The sequence below is a fragment of the Macaca mulatta genome, chromosome 13 (assembly GCF_049350105.2).
Source record: "Macaca mulatta isolate MMU2019108-1 chromosome 13, T2T-MMU8v2.0, whole genome shotgun sequence".
Lineage (NCBI taxonomy): Eukaryota > Metazoa > Chordata > Mammalia > Primates > Cercopithecidae > Macaca > Macaca mulatta.
In genome coordinates, this window is record NC_133418.1 from 80,056,133 (window position 1) to 80,071,361 (window position 15,229).

A 15,229-nucleotide genomic window follows, 5' to 3' on the forward strand; every position below is an offset into this window, starting at 1 on the left:
TCAAAAAGCCAACAAAATACACAATTTATACAAAATAGCATCAACCTCTTAGGTAGTCTTTTCTAGCACTTTTATCCCAATTCACAGCATATGTCTTGCTATAAAGTAAAATGTATTTCTTATAACCAACTTGTATGTAGCTATTCATCTCACACATTAGAACTGACCATCGGCAATATTAGAAACATTTGTTCATCCAACCAAATCTACTTAGTATGACAAAGGAAAATCATGAGTTTTATCAGAAGATAAAGGTACACAAAGAAGAGAAATATCATTATTCTTAGGATTTCCTAAGCAGACAGGCTTCCTTTCGGAAACAAACACATGCATAATTACATAGGCAATTATGGAATGGGCCATTTCAATTGCAATTGACACAGAGAAATATAAAGTTCAAAAGAAATGTAAATGGATAAACTTTTAAAGCTGGTCTATTTCACTTTTCAATATCGGCATTCCATTAAACTTTGGGAAAATAAAAACTGTAAAATTATTCAATAATATAGAACATTTCTTACAAACTTTCAAAGAACCTGGTCTAGAGATATTTCCAGGTGAGGATCCCATGAAGAACAGATCTATGAAACCCTTTACATCGTGTAGGAGATTCTCTAGGTTTCAATTACATAATAAGTGAATTTCCTTACTAGGTATCTCTTGGTAGCAACAGTTCAATTCTGAAACACTGTTCTCAGATATTAAAAAAAAAATGCATTCCTAGTTTACTTTTTAAAATATAGTATCTCCCAGAGACATAAACACTGGATTTCTCCACCCACAACACACAAATGCAAATTGAATTCTTGCCAATTCGTGTATTTTCTTCAGAGAAAAAGAAAATATTCTCATAATCCTGCTGTTCCATATTTAAAAAGAAAAAAGAATAGACCATCTTAGGTGCTACTACAGGGATGTGTTTTCTTTGTCTGGCAGGTTTAGTTGCAGGTTTTACAGAGGAAATATTTTTGCTGTATTTTCACCAGTATAAATGGAATGGCTTGTGTTGCCTTTTAAAACATGCCAAATTCTAATTTTTAAACAAGAAAATATGAAGCCAGTGTGCAACCTATACAGTCGCCAAAGGAGAGCTGCCACTAGCTGAACTACTCAGCTAAATGGCTGGTTTGCATTGCCCTGGTCTTTATCTAGCACTGAGAATAGACTGCTGTTTTATCCAAAGAGGAATAAATTGCTGTTATTGTGATGTTAGCCCATCACTTGGCATTGCAATTCAAGTTTTTGTGAGAAAGAAATGTATGATCTAACTGCGACTTGACCTATGCCTTCTGAGATCCATCTAGGTGCTCTAATGGAGCAGAAAAAGTGGTGAATACAAGGACATGCAAACTGATGGTGAAAAATTTGTTTGATGATAGAAGTGAGCAGAGAAGACATTTGAGAGTCGCTGCTTTTATGACAGCTAAGTTTGTTTAACATGCAAAAGGATGGACCCCCAGTCTCTCACCTATCACTTTAATTGTATCACACTGAATACATGTTTTTGCCTCTTCTAAAGATATGAGGATATATAGCTAACCTACTAATGACATTACTGCTAAAGTGGGCACAGATGATTCTTTACAGATAAACATCTGAATTTCCACAAAAGGCATTAGAGCATCTCATGGATGCACTAGGCAAGGATAAGCTTGGGTTCCCTGCAGAAAAGTCATTCTCTCTTAATCCTAGGTAGCACCTATTAAATGTTTACCATACAGTTGAATCACAGCATATAACAATATATACTTACTTTAAATAAGATAATTGTGTGATTGAGTTTTTAAAAAACTCCCCCTGGTTGCAATCTAGTTTATCAACCATGTATTCAAAATTTCTCTGGGAAGGACCTATTTTGAAAGAGGCCTGGAGAACAGCAGCAGTCAGATTTAAGCCCTGATAAAGGCTCACTTTTCATTCATAGTCAGAGCCTAAATGTGCTCTTCTTGTACCTAAACAGATAATAAGCACTCAGCACACTCCCCCTCCTTGACACAGCACACTGAGACTAATCACACATAATTGGGGAGGAGGAGCAGAGGGCTGGCCACGCTATTGTGTCCAGAGGACAAACGGTCAGTTTATGAGGCTTTGGGCTGATGTAGTCATTTCTTATACATCTATAGGGAAAAAAAACATACTGTTTAAAAGGAAAAAAAGAAGGAGAGAGAGGGATAGAGAACGGGATGGCAGATTTAATACAATTAATTGGAGGGAGATAAAACGATATGCTTTATTTTTTTTTAACCAGGAAAAAAAAGATTGTTTTTGTTCATGATATTTGCTGGGTTTACTGATTAAAAACTACCACCACCAAAACAGAACAAAGACCAAAAAAAAAAAAAAAAAAAAATTTAAGGAGGGATGGGTATTATCAAAAGAAATTCTCTCTCAATTAGAGGGAAAAATAGGTCGTTCACCAGTCAAATTCAAGTCACAGATAGGCAGCTTATACATATTTAAAGACAAACAAAGGTTTAGGGCAGGAAGAGCAACAAGCAGAGTGTAAAAAGAGGCAGGGAGGGAGCTGGAGAGGGCAGCTGGGGAATAACGTGGGTGAGGACAGGTGGAGGCCATAGCCCACACGTGAAATGCTGCAAAGGGGGCAGGCAGGCGATTATACCCATTACAGATTGCTGTTTTTGTAAAAATATTCCCTGTGCACTTGATATTTTTCTTCGTCTTTGAGAAGCTTAATCTTCTATCCGTGTTTGGTTAAAAGAAGCAGAAGCGGGTAATGAAGGTTTTCTTCATATATGTCCGGGTTTTCCTTTTTCAACTGAAAACAATAATGGGAAGAAAAAAGGTAAGGGGACTCCAATTAGGGATGTTTACCAGTCATTATTCATGTTGAGTATCATGACTTTTACACCAAAATATATAGTTCTGGAAAAATAAATCACAGAAAAGCAACTCAAAGTTGTTCTCAGTGGCACTAGTGTCACAATTCTATACATTAATATGGGGATTGTTTTTGGTGGGGGTGGGTAGGGTGTTCTTTCATAAATACCCCAGCTGCATTTTGACCTCTATAAACTGTGAGGCACTTAACTGAAGGCAGAGCTGGGGCTCATTCATCGTCACCTGAGTGGTCATTTGACACAGAAGTTTCTGCTCTCTGTACCCTCTGCCTCTGACCAATGCCACACTATTCAGGCAGGTGGGCATTTCACATCACTGCCTGGAGTCTGTGGCAACATCTGGGCACAGGCAAAGGCTTGTGGGGCCCAAGACACTGCAAAGGCTCTCCAGGTGCTTCTTAGGGGTTTTAACATTAATAATAAGTCACTCAAAAATTCTTTTCTCTGAGGAGAACATATTCCAACAATTAGACTAGTGACATTCCTGTCGATACTGCGCAGGGAGGTTCTGAGGATCTTTCTGTGATTTTAAAATCCAGTCAGGTTTCTCACGTCTAAAGTACACTTTTTCTTCATTCAGCTGGAATAGTTTTAAAGTTATATTTACATTTATCCTAGCAACTAATAATTTGCTATTTATAAAGACAAAATTAATATTTTTGAAGTTGGAATTCATGAGCCAATTATTAACTCCTTTTTAGATTATAATAATAAAAAATATTTCTTTTAATTATACATGGAGCCAATTCCTTTATTGTTTAAATTAGTCAAACACCACCCACCCCACCCACCCTAAAGCAAAATGAATGGCCTCAACATCACACTCTCCCAGGGTGGTCCCTCTGGGGCATGTTAACTTGAATCTTTTCGAAGTGCACGTTCCTTCTGAATCATATTCCCAAACCGTGACATGGACAGACTGTCACTATTAAGGACAGGAGTCATGAGCCCACTTCCCCTTTTCCGCTGGGGAACGTAAAGCTAATTCAGCCTTTACTTTCTAATCCACTCTCCCAAGAACTGACGGGGGTACAGTCACTGAGGTGACTTCATTCTGTTTTCTTAGATGGAGTTTGTTCTGTGTACAGATGATTTGTTGTCTATTTAGAAAGATCCTTGTGGATTTTTGCTGCCACCAAAGTAGTGAGAGTGTTAAGCCTAAACACAGGTCCTCCAACCTTACTATTTAGTCTAATTTTAGAAAATGCCGAGAAAATGGCTTCACCAACTTCCCCGTCCATACCCACTGACCGGGACTTCCCAACTGTACATACCTTTGTTGCCAGTTGCCCTAGTGATAGAGGGAGCCCACTGAAGTATTTTATAGAGGGAAGAGAGGGCCAAGCTAGCTCAATTCTTTCCTCAGGGATTGGGGATAAGGGAAAGTTGATTACTCAGTGGCAGTCAGCTGACCTACTCACTCACAATGCACTAATATACAGAGACTCAAATGAGCTCTTTATAAAGTCCCTGAGGTAATATGTGGGATAAATAATTCTTCTGTAAATATGGGTTAGAAATCACTTTTAACTTGGATTCTGTGCTGACCTCTGGAGGCCAAAGCAGAGGCTTGGTTGCTGAAAGGGGCCAGGGGCCAGCCGCGTCTTGCCTGTGAGACCTTTCCACAATGGGGAAGAGCTGACAACCCTCAAAGGCAACACTATAACCCAGCCCCGGATCATTTCGGAATCAAGCAAGTCTGTTACGTGAGGGTACTTGAGCACACACAAAGCGCTTAGCCAATACTTGCTTCGATGGGGGAATGTTATGAGCTTTAAGAATAATTCCATTTACCCAGGCTGTACTTCCTTGCCCAATTAATAATTACGATCTTAACAAATATCAAAAGGCACCTTGAAAGAAAATGAACAAAAAGCAAATCATGAATAAAACAATTTTTCAATTTCATAGGTTAAAACAGGGTCTTTGAGGACTAAACTAAATTATATAGCTGCTATTAGTAGCATTATGCTTTACTTCATAATTGGATGTAACACGCTCAGCCTTACTACGGTGTGAACAGCAGCAGCAGGAGTGGAGTTCAGACTGTTTACCCTTTACAGTATCCACAATTATCAACAGCACACCACACAGATTATAAGCACCAGCCACTTGTAATGTGGCATTTTGAATAGATAAGGAGAAGTGCAATATGGCCGTGTTTTTAACACAATGTACTGACTTCACAGCCCAGCCCAAGCCTATTTTCAGAGCAATGTACAAAAATACAGAAAAACACTTCAGGGTGGTTTTGCGAAAGTTTAAAAAAAAAAAAAAACCACGGCATGTAAAATTATATTTCAAAGAACATTTGCATGAATGAGAGTATTTTTACCAACTAGCATCAAGCCAGCTGTAATCTCGAAGTCACATCTCTACCTTACAAAACGATTTGCTATCTAACTATCCGAAAGGTTTTGAACCACACTATGAGGGCAATGAATTTCATTCTCAGCCCTGAGGAGACCAAAAGGCTGGGGAGGAGAGGGAAGTGTTTTATTTTTCTCCCCTTGCAAGGATGGACTGAAAAGCAATATTTTTAAAACATACTACACCTTTGGCTGCCTGGTTCCTGAGCACACTGGCTGCATGGTGTGGGCACAGTTTAACAAAAGCACTGGCAGAAAAGTGCAGAATGGCACCGTTTTGATTACAGGCTTGCTTTTTAACGGAAATAAAATTTCACAGTTAACAATGAGAGGTGAAAAGTTTAAGAGGCAAAGCTGTTCCTCCTGATCACTGACTGTTAATCAGCTTCATGGGTGGTTGCCTAAATCTGTAGATTTTTTTTTTTTTTTTTTTTTTTACCTTGCACTACTGCCAAGTAACTAATTTTTTCCCCTGTTGTAAGAGGAGGAGTGAAAAACTCGGCTTCGAAGGCAGCTGTGTATGAGTGACGCGAGGCACTAATGCAGAGGGCAAAATTAAAATTCATGAATCTCTTCACGACCATTTGTGTAACAAGATTAAGACGGGACAGCGGAAAAGAGCGGCATTATCAGGCGTCTTACAGTCCTCCAGCTGGTTACGCTCTATTCCAACACAGTAGGGCTAAGAGGATAACACGCAGCCTGAAGGAAAACGCCGCTCCTCCATTGGGGAGCAGCGCGTCCCAGGGACGAGGGGGCTTTGGCCAGAGATGGAGAGGAAGAAAGCTGATTGCCGCTCAAGATGGAAAACTTTTAAGCCCTGGCTATTAGCACGCGGCCAACAAAAGCCGCCAGGGTGGAGGCTCCCGGCGGCCGCGTCCCGGAGCCCCGGGCGGGCGGGCAAGGCTGGAGTGGGCAGGGGTGCTGCCTTGGGCCTCCGCCTTCGCGCCCTGCTGCAGGGCATGGGGCTGGGCGAGGAGCAGCGACGCTGCCCGCTCCCTCCAGCGTGGCCCGCGGCTCACTGCTCCAGCCTCTGGGCGAGCTCCTTCTCCTGCAAAGGAGCACAACTGCACGTGCCAGCCCGGTCAGCACACAGTATCCCTGCTGTTGAAGCAGGCACAGGAGGGACCAGAGGCATTCTTTTGCTGGAAGCAGAATACCACACCAGCTGAAACAGCTCTCGTTATTAAAAATATATATATCTTGGGCGCCCGTTTATACCTTTTATCCAGGATATGCCACCTCTGCAGAATATTCTCCAAGGGTTCTACACTCTCCCCACCCCCAACAATGAAGAGAACTATTTCTTAGACCGATGTACCAATGTCAGCAAACTGTGAATTTGACTTTTCAGCAATTATGAACAGATGTATGTGCTTTGCTTAGCAGGGGTAGTGTACAACGTTGGAAATAAAAAGAGGAGGTGTGCTGGCCACCAGGCGCTAACACTCTAAAGTTCTAGACAAAGGAGAGATGGGCGTGCCTGGCATGTCCCAACACTTCTCAGATCTTTCAGGGAGGAGACAGAGGGTATCAGGCACAATGCTGGACATCTTTGCTGGTGGAGAAACCCACGCCTTTGCTCTCCTGAGCTGTCACTGGGAAACTAAAAGCATTTGTTGTTCTAGGGGGAAAGTGAATGGCACGACATTGAAGCAGCTGTCAGCTGATCCTTGTAGTTCCAGCCCGACCCTGGAGAGAAAGCCACATTATTCCTTTGGGTGGAGGAGTCCAGGGAGCCAGGAGGGACCCTTTCCCTACCAGGTAAAGCCCCGCTTTTTTTAGGGGGACGGGTTGAAAAGGGGAAAACATCATTCTAGGCCGCTAAGATCTGAATCACATACCGTTCTGTTTTTATTTTCTGATTGTGAGCAACGGGCCTGACTCCACCAGCGAGAGGACGTGATTTAACTCTTTCAGTTCACAAAGCACCATTTTTCCCCAGAGACTAAATGGAACCTTAAAGATTCAAATAAATAAGTTCATTTCCAGAAAGTGAGAATTTCTTTCTCTTGCTTGGAAGATCAGATTAATTTTGCATATATTTTTCCAAAAGCCAACTCACTTCTACATTATATTATAGTCCTGGGCAATAAAGGATGCTGTTCACATTGTCCCAGGAGAAAATTAAGGTCAGGCCTTTATTTTTCTGCAGTTACAACTTGTGAAATCATGACAAGTTAAAGTCTCTTGCCAAGGTCAGACTAGCTCAGTGAAGGGAGATATCCGTAAGGCACAAAATTACTGAAATAATACATATTATACTAGTCACTGTGATATGTATTAGCAAACGTGAGAATCCTAAAAAGTTTTCAGTGAAATACTCGCCTCTCAGTGTCCTATATTGCTCTATACCTATAAATAATAAAAAGGCTGATAACATTGCTTTATGTAAGCAGGCTTAGAAATCACTCTCAGATAAGTGCTTTTGACCTAAATCTTGTAGCGCCTCGATCTGACATATAACCCCACAACTGTGAAATTCTGTATGAGATTTAACAGTCTCAAACTGCCAACTGACCCAGCTATAAAGCAAACAGAGATAAAGATTTATAGTCCAACATGATACAATTAGACATTCACCTTCTATTTATTTCAGTGCGGCTAAGCATTTAACCTACTTAAAAGCTGAAGGTTTTTCATTAAAATATAAATGCATGTTTATCATTCATTCTATGTCACCTCCCCTTGCATCCTACAAATTAGTCTATTATGAATGAAAAGATTAGTTTGTTTCAGAGAAAGGAGTAAACAGGAACGGTTTCTGTAAAATCCTTCTAGACATGCAAAGATAAAAGATGGCTTTACCACACAAAATAATCAGATACAAATAGCTGTTCAGAAGCAACACACCTAAGGAGTACTTTAATCAAATATTTAGGTTACCTGCCAAAAAGACCATGATCTCTTCAAAATGCAATGCAGATTAAAGTGTTATCTAACACAAGCAGAAAACTAACCTTGGAGTGGAAGTTTGAAATGTGTTCATCATAATTTTCATGTCTTTGGATAGAGAAACCAGCTTTTTCAGCTAGATTGCAAAACTGGTTTAAAGTATTCCCTCGGCGTGGGGCAAATACCATTGCTTTCCCCTAGAACAGTAAAAAGGAAATTCACACATTTTAAAACTGGAAGGTAACCAAACATAACAGACATTGGTCAAAGCATTTAATGTACTGCCGTCAAGTAGAAAAACTCGATTGTTCTTGAGATGTCTACGCAGGATGGGCATTCACAATGAGAAAAATTTCCAGGAGAGATATATATCAAATAAGAAAAAAAAAAATAGATTTCACATCCAAATGCCCAGTTGCTGTGTTTTATCTTTTTCAAATAATGCTTTTAAAAAACAAAATGTGGTTGAAAGCTGGTGTTCCGAACAATATGCATTGTCTCAGGTCCAATGGGTCAAGCCAAGTCAAGGGTTAAGCCATTGACTAGATTTTAGAATAACTGGTTCAGGGCAATGCCACTCACCTTGTGACTCCTTAGCACATGCCAACACTTCCCCAACACAGTCCCGGGGCATGTGACAACAGATGCTTACATCTGCTAGTTTATTGTGCCCTGAAAATTCAGTACCAAGAAATCCTTCATAAAGACAAGTAACCATAATTTCTCTTGGAGAGTTTTCACATTTCAGTCCTGCCCCTAGCCTTTTCTGTGACCATGCTGTCAGAGATAGGCTCCAGGATCTTGGTTTCCAACTTTATTGAATCCTTCATAATGGTCATCACTATAGCAAAGCAGTTCCCCATAGTATTCACATGATTGCTTTTCAAAGAAAGTGGTATAATGAGGGTAAACAGGCTTTTCTAAATAATCCACACAATCTTATGTGATTGTTGCAGTGGGGAGAATGGGAGGACCTGAATAAAGTATGTACTGGATTTCAGAAGACCATCTGACATGAAACTTCACAATGACCATTTGCTAACTATTGGACACACGTGGATTTTTCCTCCCTCTCAGATGTGTACAGAATGGCCAAACTTCAGAATATTCTTTCTTTTTCTTTTTTTGTAAATAAAGATGGCTATATGCTTCTGTTACTCTCAAGGTTACACTTCACCTCTGTGAAATGCCTCTTTAGGTTTTGAGGGAATCATGAAAATATATCTGAGTTTCTTATGAAAGGTGGTTTATCATTCACACCAGCCAGCCATTTCTTGAGCACCTGGTAGTCAGACACTGGGCATTCATATAAATATCCTCTTCTTTAGTCTTTAAGCCACCCTATGTTGTAGGTATAGTGTAGTCAGACACTGGGCTAGGCATTAATATAAACATCATCTCGTTTAGACTTTTTTTTTGGAGACAGAGTCCCACTCTGTCACCCAGGCTGGAGTGCAGTGGCGTGATCTTGGCTCACTGGAACCTCTGCCTCCTGGGTTCAAGTGATTCTCTTGCCTCAGCCTCCTGAGTAGCTGGAATTACAGGCACAGTCCACCACGCCTGGCTAATTTTTTTTTTTTTTTTTTTTGTATTTTTAGTAGAGATGGGGTTTCGCCATGTTGGCCAGGCTGGTGTCGAACTCCTGACCTCAGGTGGTCTGCCCACCTCGGCCTCCCAAAGTGCTGGGATTACAGGTGTGAGCCACCACACCCAACCCTCCTTTAGTCTTTGAACCACCCTGTGTTGTAGGTATTATCAACTCTGTCAGTGAATGATCAGAAGCCCCAGCACCAATGCTCTCTCCACTAATTACATGTCTCCTTATTAGTAACAGTGATGACAATGATAATGATAGCTACCACTGTGCTAGGTGCTTCACAAGTCCTCCCTTTAATCCCCTCAACGATCTTCTCAACAACCCTGTACAGTAGACATTGCATTTTACAGATGACTTAACATGCAGTGAAGGGTTTGAAGAATATAAGGAGGAACTGTGGCAGAAAGGACTTTGGATTTAAGGGGAGTCTCCACCATTAAACAGCTGTGTCACCTCAGGACAATCTGAAAATCATCATAGAACTTTTGAGTTAGAGGGAACCTTGGAGATAATGTAGTCCAATCTCTCCATTTTGTAGATAAGAACCTTAACCCATCCTCGCTGATCCACTGAGTTTTCTCATCCATCAAATGGGAAGAACAAAGCCTGCCCTGCCATTTCCCCCCCAACAAATTGTGAGGATCAAATGCAGAATGTGAAAATAATCAGAAAGATTATACTGATGTAAGATTAGAAAGCTCTACACCACCTAACAGTGCTCTAAAAATTCTATCAATCCTCTCTCCCTCTCCCCTTCGCCCTCACTTACCTGTAAGAAAATATGCGGCTACACTGTCCTGGGCATCAAGTGTGTTTTTATACTGTGTTTACATCGGCCTGTACACACGCAGGCACATAATTATAGCAGCACCAATCATGCCACTACACTTAAGGTTCTGTCAGCTTTTTCAATATTAATTGCTATTTTCAGGCAGTTTTCAAACTTAGCAGCAAAAATTCATTTTTATGTGAAACTAGATATAATACACGGTCTCAGCAGGACAGCAGAAGTCTCCATTAGAAAAAAAAAAACGACAACAACAGGGAATGCTGGTAGGTCATTTTAGTCATTTCTTTTTTTTTTTTTTTTTTTTTTTTTTTTGAGAGGGAGTCTCGCGCTGTCGCCCGGGCTGGAGTGTAGTGGCCGGATCTCAGCTCACTGCAAGCTCCGCCTCCCGGGTTTACGCCATTCTCCTGCCTCAGCCTCCTGAGTAGCTGGGACTACAGGCGCCCGCCACCTCGCCCGGCTATTTTTTTTTTTTTGTATTTTTTAGTAGAGACAGGGTTTCACTGCGTTAGCCAGGATGGTCTCGATCTCCTGACCTCGTGATCCGCCCGTCTCGGCCTCCCAAAGTGCTGGGATTACAGGCTTGAGCCACCGCGCCCGGCCCATTTTAGTCATTTCTAAGAGCTGGTTGCCATTCTGGATTTTTGAATAATGGAAGCTGTTTTATTTAAAAGTCACCTGCAAAAAATTGTCTCACAGTAACACCTGAAGAGTCGGTTTTTAACAGCTATTGTCTAAGCTGCATATCATCATGTTCACAAGGCTACAGGGTTCTAGGTTGGGCTGATCCTTGCATTGACAAAGCAATGCATCTCCACATGCCTTGGTTGGGGTGAGCTGTAAGGGACAGCAGCTAAGCATGTGACAGCACTCTCTGCCTAAACATCCCTTTCTTCCTTCAGCTCTCAGTTTGCCTGTCCTTCCCTAACCACCCTGTCCAGAACGCAGCCCCTGTCCCATCACTCTCCAGTCCCTCACTGGGCTTCATTTTTGTTCTTAGCACTTATCACCAGGGACACACACTGTATCCTTGTTTGTTATTGCCCTGTCTTCTCTGGCTGGAATGCATACTCCATGACAACAGGATCTTCTAATGTTTTATTCACTATATTTTCTCAGTGCCTAGCACATAGTAAGCACTCAGTCAATATTTGATGAGACACTGAACTAAATCCAGAAGTTGCGTAATCTAAAAATTTGAGATTTTGGGAATTCAAAAGCCATGTTCTATTGCTTATTCATTTGAAAAGATTTTCCCAAGAAGCTTTTACAGAGTCAGCTGCTATGATGGGGTTTTAGAGAGCAGCGTTCTGTGCACAACACTGTACCCACGAGAAAGAGAAAGACTGGGCAGTAGTTTTAATCTCTAACTACTCGGGAGTTTGTTTTCTTTTTCAGTTCATTGAATACAGACACCTTTAAGATGTGGACTAATAGTTAGGATGGAAAATAGCCCATCATCCATTCACTCACTGAGCCGTGCCAGCATCTCCCCCTCCCCATAATGAATGGTTTTAGAAGACCCCAGTATTCCCAGGGGAGAGAACACGTCACAGGTGGAACAGTACAATCAGAGGAATATGCTTTACCATTTCAGCTGCACAAATCAAAACAAGAAAAGGAATATGGATTTCAAATTAGCCCATCACTTTAGAAAAATTATTTTCAATTTGCCAAAGCACAACTTTCTAAGCATTCCATTGCAGAATTATTTTAAACTCAGAATGAATACTCAATTGAATGTAACACTTTGACTGATGAGCAGAAATTTCAGAGAATTCATTTATTCCTGGAGAGAAGAGGGAGAAGTTCCACTAAACAACAGTGATACTGTTTACCTTGTGAGCTCAGTTGTTGTTATTTTGCTAGACTAATCTATACTTATATATTAAAGGGATTGTACTTCTGGAAAAAAATTGGTATGCTGCAGATTTATTTTAAAAGGAATATGCTGTGCCAACAAAATGCATTAGGGGAGGGAGACCAAGGCAGAGGAAGCACTATTCTCACATTTAGTTTATTCCTTTTTCATTTCCAGGCAACCAAACTAATAATACCAATTCCATGTTTAAGCGTATGCTTAGTTTCTATTTCTTTGTTGTCGTTTATAAAGACGAGGTCTTGTTATGCTGCCCAAGGCTGCTCTTGAACTCTTGGTCTCAAGCGATCCTCCCACCTTGGTCTCCTAAAGTGTTGGGATTACAGATGTGAGCCACTGTGTCCAGCCTATTTTCTATTTCTTTACCTAGTTTCTGAAATTCTGCCTTCACTTGCTTCCTCTCTTGGCATCTCTCTCAGTCTCTCTCAGTCTCCTTTTGTAGCTTCTCTTCTCTGACCTGTCTTTTTTTTTTTTTTTTTTTGAGACGGAGTCTCGCTCTGTCGCCCAGGCTGGAGTGCAGTGGCCGGATCTCAGCTCACTGCAAGCTCCGCCTCCCGGGTTCAGGCCATTCTCCTGTCTCAGCCTCCTGAGTAGCTGGGACTACAGGTGCCCGCCACCTCGCCCGGCTAGTTTTTTGTATTTTTTAGTAGAGACGGGGTTTCACCGTGTTAGCCAGGATGGTCTCGATCTCCTGACCTAGTGATCCGCCCATCTCGGCCTCCCAAAGTGCTGGGATTACAGGCTTGAGCCACCACGCCCGGCCCTCTGACCTGTCTTTTAATTGTCAGTGGTCCTCAGGGCTCTGCCTACTTTTTCATCATGTTCCATCTAATTCTAGGCAATTGTACTGATGTCCATGGCTTCAGCTATCACCTATACACCAATAACTCCTAAGTCTGTAACTATAGCTTTCACCACTGCCCAGGGCTCACACCTACATTTTCAAGTGCCTACTACATCTCTGCATGTGGGTATTCTGAAAATACCTTTAATCCATTTTGTCCAAAATAAAACTCAATATTCTTGACTGCTAACCCCTGCCCTTCCCAGGGCAGTACCCATCAAATGCAGCACACACATACACACACACTCAGATACGCAAGCTGAGTACCTCTTAGGTACCAAGCACTTCCGTATCTGTCACTTTCGAAATAAAGCTGGAAGCTTGGGAACCACGGCATTGCCCTTCGAGACCTCTCAGTGCCACATCCCCCTACTTGCATCACTGTCACTTGCTTCACTTGCTGCAGGTGGTTCTCAAACTGTGTTCTGCATTGCTTCAGGGGTGGCCTGGAGGGATGAGGAAGACCAAGACAGAGGAAGTACCAGTCTCACATTTAGTTTAAAGCTGTATCATTTTTACCTGTTTTGTAATTGGGGTGCTGGCTAAAAAGTTTTGACCAAAGCATTCTGCCATTTAAACAGGGTTTGAAAACCTTGACTTAGGTCCCACCTTCTTGGGACGGCAGGCAAAGCCCCGCGTGACCTACCCCATGCCTTTATCGCAGCCTCATCTCCTGCCACTCCCTCATACACATCTTGGGCTCTAGTCAGGCCAACCTCATCACAGCCCCCATCTGTTCCTTTATGTATCCTGTGTGTTCAAACATGCACATGCTCCCCTGGGATGGAGTGCCTCTCTCACCTCCAGTTCTCTGTCTGCCTGGTTAGTCTTCCTCATCCCTCAGCACCCAGGTTAGACTCCCTGCCCTTGTGATGCCTTTGCTGACTTCTCTGGCCTCCATACTGTGCCTCCTCCCCAGTGAGCCGCCTCCACTCCCTGCCCCCAAGGGTTGCCCACACCTCTGCTGTGCCAATCACACATCACCAGGTGATCGTCCCTTGCTTGTCTCTAGACTGTGAGTCCCTCCAGGGCAGGGTTAGGTCATATCTCAGTCTATCCCGGGGGCCTGGCACAGTGACTGGCATCTGAGAGGCACTCAATAAATGTTTGCTGAATGGAACTCTCAGGGAATATCCATTCGATGTCCTCTTCTCCATTTTCAGGTCTTCACTAACTCCTAAATGGATGATTCCAAGTGGATATTGATCCACACTGGACCTCTGAGGAGCTTCATTGCTTTCAAGCTCTCCCTTACTCCAATCTACCCTTTATGCTATGGGCAGAGTGATCTTTCTAGAAGGTACACCTGACCACACCACTGCTCAAAAACTTTCAATGGCTCTCCATTGCCATACAGTAGAGGCTGGTCTCTTCATCACAGTATTCTTGGCCATTCATAACTCTTTTTTTTTTTTTTTTTTTGAGATGGAGTCTCGTTCTGTCACCCAGGCTGGAGTGCAGTGGTGCGATCTCCGCTCACTGCAAGCTCTGCCTTCTGGGTTCACGCCGTTCTCCTGTCTCAGCCTCCCGAGTAGCTGGGACTACAGGCGCCTGCCACCACACCTGGCTAGTTTTTTTGTATTTTTTAGTAGAGACGGGGTTTCATCGTGTTAACCAGCATGGTCTCGATGGCCATTCATAACTCTTTAACTTCATCTTCCTGCCCTTCCCCAACCCTAACCGCAAAACCACAGACACTCTTACACTCCAGCCAGAGCAAACTTCCTGTTGATCCCAAAACACATCATGATTTTTCTTACTCCACAGACTCAAAGTGCCCTTCTTACTATTTAAGACCAAAGTCAGACACCACTGCCTCTAGGGAAACCTTCCTCAGGCAGTCGATCTTGGTGCTTTCTCCTGGTGCCTCTTTCCTGGCACCCACCATATTGTATCGTAATTCCTGGGAGCTCAGTGCTTCAGTAGAATGAGTATCTCTCATTCTATTGAAGGCGTAAATTTGAAAGATTCACAAAACAAATAAAAATAGCACCGGG

General features: G+C 42.3%; 1 protein-coding gene across 3 annotated transcripts in view; it reads right to left on the reverse strand.

The window, feature by feature from the left end:
• Positions 1-2,208: 2,208 nt before the first annotated feature.
• The window catches only part of CAMKMT (calmodulin-lysine N-methyltransferase), a 407,800-nt gene continuing 394,779 nt past the window's right edge, over positions 2,209-15,229 (reverse strand). For 2 of the 3 annotated variants that reach the window (XM_077959637.1, XM_001112368.5), the window contains 2 exons: positions 8,191-8,322; positions 2,209-2,779 (listed from right to left, as the gene is read on the reverse strand). In XM_077959637.1, coding sequence (XP_077815763.1) covers positions 2,702-2,779; positions 8,191-8,322 — 210 coding nt within the window. In that variant the 3' untranslated portion in view covers positions 2,209-2,701. The remainder of the gene's footprint in view (positions 2,780-8,190; positions 8,323-15,229) is intronic. The other variant, XM_028831702.2, reaches the window with a different exon arrangement.